At 44.3% G+C, this 7,049-nt stretch overlaps 1 protein-coding gene across 1 annotated transcript in view; it reads left to right on the top strand.

The window, feature by feature from the left end:
• Positions 1-5,346: 5,346 nt before the first annotated feature.
• Positions 5,347-7,049, top strand: part of LOC112459900 (E3 ubiquitin-protein ligase RNF220) — a 39,333-nt gene continuing 37,630 nt past the window's right edge. Inside the window, exon 1 of the mRNA XM_025024263.1 lies at positions 5,347-5,427. Within this exon, the coding sequence (XP_024880031.1) occupies positions 5,347-5,427 (81 nt within the window). The remainder of the gene's footprint in view (positions 5,428-7,049) is intronic.

Below are 7,049 nucleotides of genomic sequence, written 5' to 3'. Positions count from 1 at the left end.
TTCCTTCTTAAAGATCTATCGGCATCAGCTCTCTACGGTCAATACTTATATATATTTCACTATCTGTCACGACGCGGCAACGGTCACGACTATCACACACTTACACTTTTCTAGGTTGTAAAAAACTGTCACTGTCACGCACTGCGACAGTGCACGAATGCACTCTTGTGTCAAAAATGGGAAAGTGACACACCAGCCGCCATTTTTGTCCGACGTGGACGTTTCTTAAAAAAAAATTTTCCACATTTGGACTTTGCATCGCAATATCTTCGCTTGTAGGGTACGTAACGGAAAAAAAAGACTCTTATTTATAAATCAAACCCCAAGCTATCGATCGAACCTACTTAGAAATTGATCCGTTCACTCGTTATTGAGATCTCAAAATCTCGGATACTCGCGACTCATGCGTTCGCGTAAAAGAGTCACGGTGCGTCTCGCTTCGCGCGTACTTGGCGCGAGACACTACCGTGTCTCTTGATAAATTTTCTGATTTGTTAAACTGGACTATCAATATACAAATGCAAAAAATAATATTAACGCGAAATAATATAAATACAATTATATTTGATCACAGTTGATCGATTTGTCATATCATGAGATAAAATCTTGCTCCAGTTAAAGATTTCTGCGAACTAATACGTAGATGAATCTCTCGATCCCATGTACTTTAATAATTTAATACGTCGGTATAACTTAGCGTAAGAAAGAGGGGACCTGATGACAAAAATCGCAAATGATTCCCGCGCACGCGTCTTATCGAGGCGATCTCGCCGCATCCAGGTGTGCCGCATCCGGCAAAATTCGGACCGGTTCGCGAGGACAACGGCGACGAGGATTTGAACGACGAAGAAAGGAAGAGAGAGGTAGTAGAAGTACGCGGCGTAAAGGGATGAAACGCCGAAAAGTCGCTTCCTCCTCCCGTTTTATGGACACGTAATTAAACGGTCAATCGCGGCGCGCGGGATTTAGGGCGACCGACGGCGTTTTGCGTGACATCGAGGAGACAAAATCAAATTAATGTAAAAAGGAAAGAAAGAGACAACGGGGTGGAGAGACAGAGAAAAAAAGGAGGAAAGACAGGGTGAAGGAACACGGTGAGGGAGGATAGAGAAAGAGGTAGAGAGACTAGCGGTATTTACGACCGAGGCCCTACGTATGTATCGGCGCATTATGGGCCTCGTGGTATCAAAGGGGCCGCCTTTACAACGAGCCATATACAGCCGTTTACAGCGTCGGAAATCTGACTGACGTCTATATAAGTATACCGCGGGACTCGTCCTCTCCCTCGCTTCGCGGGCAAGCGTGAATGTCGCCGAGCGACATGCCCTCGCGTCCCCATCTCTCGCCCCGTGAGAATAGGAAGTCGGAGAGCGACACTCTCTCTCTCGTCGTTTCTCGCGCTTCGGTACGATATCGTTGCACGAGGCAGCAGATGCTAATGAACGACATTCGCAGTGGCACGCTTTGAGGGCGAGACAAACGTCAGAATCGCGGCGATTGCTGTAAGAGATCTAAATTGGAAATTAGCGAGGCGCTGCGATATCATTCCTCAAATATATGGTGTACGCTTGGTACAAGCGAAATTCTTTCTCCTGAAATCCTCCGCCGTTCCGCGGAGTTAAAATCTCGAATCTGAATTAACCGCGCGAACGTATTCGGCCCGTTAAAGTGGCCGGCATTAACGGGTGGACGTAAAAGATTCCATCAATTATCCGAGATTCTTTACACGAGGCATACGTGTGATAAGCGCGACGCGAATACTCTCTCTCTCTCTCTCTCTCTCTCTCTCTCTCTCTCTCTCTCTCTCACGCGCGCGCGCGCGTCTCGAGAGAGAGCTGCATCTGGGCGCGCGGATGCTTTAACAATACCTCAACAAGTTGCTATCCCGATAACGGAGTTAAATTCACGGTCGCGGTCTTATCTTCCGCGCGACTTGTTCCTCGTTGCTCGCCACGGCGCGGTGTATCGTTTTATCGTGCGGACACACTCGATTTAATTATCCGATATTGCGCGTGGCGGAAAAAGGCGGTATCTTGAGTTACGCTTATTGCCCGCGCGAGTAAAACGACCGCGGATTCCACAAAGCGCCCTGCCTCCTTAACAATACCTCGCGGTTATTTACGAAGCCAACGGAAACGCTAAGTAATCTTCTCTCCTGAGAAAAAAATTTGCACGAATATTGCGAGACAGATAGAAAAACCCTCTTTTAACGCAAATTTCTAAATTGTAGTCTACATGTACTATTGTTCTATCAATCAAAAGGAATAGGATTGCCAAGTGAAAGAATTCAATTCTGATTTTTATCTTTTTTTATAGTTGATTAAAAAATATGGTAAAAGTTTACAATAACTTACACAGCTCGGATTACTTTGACCTTGACCGCCAAACTCTCTTTTTGGAGTAACTATCGCAATCACTCTAATATATTAGTAGCGAAACTACTTTATGAGATTTATAGAGTAGGAAAATATTTGGAAGACCTCTAGACCCAGAAAAATTCTAGCATTTCGATGCTGGGAAGGAGATTCGCCGCTCGATGATTCTTTAAGGTGATTGGGCCATCAGAGCATGTTAAAGAAAAAAATCTGAATTAAATATATGTTATAAAAAAAAACCTAAATACGCTTAAATTTGCAATTTTGAGAAGATCTGACGTCTAGTTTTTGAGATATTAAATCTCAAAGTTGGCATTTTTAACATAGGTTTTATGGGAAATTGTACCGAAAACATACATTTTTCGAGAATTTCACTCACTGTCTGTAAAGAAACAAGTTCAAAAAACTGAAAATAACATTATTTGATTCTTCTAGCACTTGTTAAGTATAAGACAAAACGACGTTGACGTGTAATAAGGCCAAAAATTCAATCAAAAGTTGATGAATTGTCGCGTTTCTTGTCGGCCTTTCGATCAGCTGTACGCGACGTGAACATGTAGCAACGCCGCGCCGTGTAGTGTTTTCTTTCCACAGCACTATTCTTTTGCAAGCAAATCTCCCGTTATCGAAATTGTTTGTTACCTTCCATTATTTTTTAACATAAACACAATACATAACCTCACTCAAACACATGGCACTGGCATGATAGCTGCCTACAGCGAAGAGATGCAATGTCGCGACATTTCTCTTGTACGAATGTCAACTGAAGTCAAATCTTGAACTGTTTACATTTATCAGTAGATAAATTGATACGTAATTGAATGAAAAGTTACATTATAAAACCAGTAATTATACAAGTGTCTAAAATATATCCATAAAAATGGTTTTTCTTAAAATAAAATTTAGCCCTTATATTGACTCATATGGTACATGGCCCAATCACCTTAAACGGAGTCATCGTTCGCAGGTGTAACCCTCGCGGGCGCGCGAAAGCGTAACATGCACGTCCTCGCTACCTTTCGCCCTCTTTCCTTTCCCCCGCGACCCTCTGTGCACGCTATTCAGGCGTAACGGAGAGTTTAATTAATATTCGCACAACGGGTTGGCCCGTTTGATTAGCTCTACGTTGCGCGGCCTGATGGGCAGGCATGCATCCACGTAGAATGCACATAGGCGGAAGGGAGTGAAACGGAGAGCGAGCGAGAGGAGAGGAGAGAAGAGAAGAGAAGAGCGAAAGAGAGAGAGAGAGAGAGAGAGAGAGAGAGAGAGAGAGAGAGAGAAAGGGAGAGGCTACACATTCCGAGAGCCTACGAACCAACTGTAATATCACAATCATAACCAGACCCCTCGTCGGCTCGTCCGTCCATCCGTCTGTCTGCCAAAACGTCCTCACGCTTCAGCGATATCAAAGAACTGCTGGCCGCTCGTGACGTTTACGGTACGCGCCACGGTACCGACCACCGGTGTCCCGCAACCGGTTAGCGTTTCGCGCTCTTCGCGGTCGGTTATGAGCGATATAGTCGATATACGCGGGTAGGTATCCGTATAGGCTCGCGGAGCGCGTACAAACGGGCAGGGAATTATTTGCTAACGATGCCTGCACGCTGCTAATTAATTACGTCGTTTTAAACCAATCCCCTCGTGTTTTGTATTGTTGTAAAATGAGACACGTTGGCTACAGTAACGTCTCATTAAATATTAAATACTTTGTGTTATTTATAATAATTTTCGTAAACATTAGCCGCGGGTGAATATCATCTGTAAAATGCGCTTTAAAATTATTAATCAATTTATTTTTTGTAAAATATGCAGCTATCTTTGCGTTTAGAATAGTGACGAGGGTAACAGAAAATTTCACGGACGTATCTCACGGTCTTGTCCGCCGCACAACCTCCAGAGAGTTCTAGAAAGAATGCAGGGAATATAATTCTGTATAAGAGCGATGAATTTTCTGCAACATATGGGGTCCAACGGGAGCGGGAGAAAATAAGGCAACGAATGCGGGACCCCGGGAATCGAGGGATTTACCGGCCTGAAACGGGTCGTACGTTTGGCAAGGTGAATCCACGGAAGCTCCACCGTATCTCTTCTCGCTTCCCTGTCTCCTCCCGCCCCGCCTCGCAGTAGGCCCGCTGTTCTTCCACCATGTTGCAAGGTGGTCATCGGGATAAGGAAAATAAAGATAAAGAGAGATGGAGACCGAGACAGCGCGCAGAACGTACGAGTTGCGTGAACGGAGCGGCGCGAGTCTGCTTTACGAAGTGGACGCCTACGTTTATTGTCGTAGTATAATATTCCCGGTGAATCATTCACTGTGGCCGAGAGAATGTTCTTTTTTTTTAACCGTGACACGCGCAGGTCGAAATGACTTTTCATATAGCGTCATAAACGCTCGTAGCGAAAAGTTATTTCGCGTACGAAACATTTTATTGTGTCAAATCTAAACGCATCTTCCATATGTAATCATAATATTAACATAAAATATATTAAATATTTTTAAACGCATATTTTAATAACTGAGTTACTCTCTAAAAGTCGAAGAGTGAAGTATCGCTCAAAACGAGTGAAATGCAAGCGAAAAGTGAAAATTGAACCTGCGCACTTCGACCGATTCGCCACTCTAAGGAAGAGTAAAATTGCTCTCTATAAGTTGGAGTGAAATCGCACTCCATTTTGAGTGAAAGGACACTCTTTTCGAGTGCAATAGATCAATGTCCATAGGAGTGAATTCACTCTAAAATTTTGAGTGAAAAATTTCACTCTGTCATTATTCATCAGTCGATCTTTAGTGAATCGTGATTCACTAAAAACTCCTACCCGCATTTACTCAAATTAGAGTGATAACCCTCTCTTTTGGAGTGACTATCGCAATCACTCTAATATATGTATATTAGTAGCGAAAGTCTATGAGATTTAGAGAGTATTTTTGACTTCAAAATAGAGTAGCACTTGCCTGTCACTTGACGCAAATATGATCTTACATAAGAGTCGTAAAAAGGAATACAGAATAGCGTCCTGCGACTCCGATTTCTGGTGGCTCGATGTCTTTGAGGTATTTTCTAACTTCTTCGCCAGTGACATCTGAACATATATCTGACAGATTATTTTTCGTGGCGTAAAATAGAATCGCATTAGTTTCTCTAGAGAGAACTTTACTGGCCTTTGTCCGCGTCTCGACGGAGATAAACACGATTCTTTTTATACCGAAATGCTGTCCATTCAACGTATTCCGAAAATAATCCCCGTAAACTCACGGGAAACGTTTCTCTCACGCGAATAAGAGCCCGACGACTTGAACCCGCGCTGGCACCGGGCCGCGTTTGTCCGCTACCGATCTCGCCGATCGCTCCGCATGCATCTTTATCACCACCCACGGGCGCGCATAAAGCCCGAAAACCCGCAGCGTGATCCGAATTCGACGCGGTCGTCGAAGAAACAAACAATTCCTCACGCGCCCGTGGGGGCCCGGCCGGTGAGCGGGATTTTCCTCTCGCGGCCGCTTTACGTCATCGCGCGAGAGCGAGAAAGGCCACCGTTGAGTAAGATATCGCAGGCTGTCGGACGTGTTTATGAATATTGGCACGTTGGCGAGCGAGCGAGCCTTTTGGTTTGGCGCGCACAAAGGCGAGGCTCCATGCTCCAACATAAGTCGTTCGCCGTTTCGTGCTCCGCCAAGCTCCGGATCTCCTTTAGAATCCACGGCGTAAAAATTATTAGCTGTTTGATCTGAGGATATAACAAGCTGCAGAGCTCTCAGATATATCGCGTCTCGATTAAACTGCCTGGGAATATCGATTTCCAGGGGAAGAAAATGAGTTGGAATTTTCAGTCGGATATTAGAAAACTTTCGGAGAGTGAAGTTAGTCAGTAAATTTAAATTTAAATTTAAATGGAAACTTAAAAGCTCGGATTAATGCGAATAATTATTTTGTGAGCATCGAATTTTATTTCCAAATCTGAAATTATTTTTGACTGGCAGTTGCGATTCGCAGATAAGTCCCAAAAGCATTTGCGACCGCAGCACGCGCACGAAACTGGCACGAGAGACGATTGGGGAAAGAGCGGGAGGAGAAAGGAATCTGATGGCTGGTCCCTTTTTGGGATGAGGTAGCTACATCGGCGGTCGGAAGATTACAAAGCAGCCTCGAACGCGAGCGTCGAATTGATATTGATAGCCATCTCGTGCTACCACGTGCAAACTACCTCTCGAGTACAGCTGGAGATTAAAGGGAGAGAGGCGCGGATTTCAGCGGGAAGTTGGCCAGCTATCGAGAAGGATGAGGAACGAGGGCGAAGCGCGACATGGAAGCGAGAGGGCGTGAAAGAAAGAAGCTGAACGGTAACAGCGTCTCGTGATACCGATGAGGGATGCATCGCGATTGAAATGAAACGAAAGCCGCGCAGCTGTGGAACCAAGTGCCATTAAATGCCTGGAAGATTTATATGCAGCATTGGAAATTATTTCGTTGGGTGTCTGCAACGCCTCTTCAAACTGATACGTTTATTAGCTACATTGTTCATATTATTACTATCGTTATTTTATCATATTACCGTTTGTGCCGTAAGATGAAATAATTTTGCATTATATCAATTAAAAGTTATTATATTCAATGTTTATGAATATTTATGTAAGCGCAGAGAAAAATTAACGGAGCTACCGGGACTCGAACTCGG

This window comes from Temnothorax curvispinosus, unplaced genomic scaffold (genome assembly GCF_003070985.1).
Source record: "Temnothorax curvispinosus isolate PA1 unplaced genomic scaffold, ASM307098v1 QBEX01010211.1, whole genome shotgun sequence".
NCBI classification, from domain to species: Eukaryota; Metazoa; Arthropoda; class Insecta; order Hymenoptera; family Formicidae; genus Temnothorax; species Temnothorax curvispinosus.
Note: the sequence above shows the minus strand (reverse complement) of the source record. Positions and strands in the feature narration are given on the sequence as shown.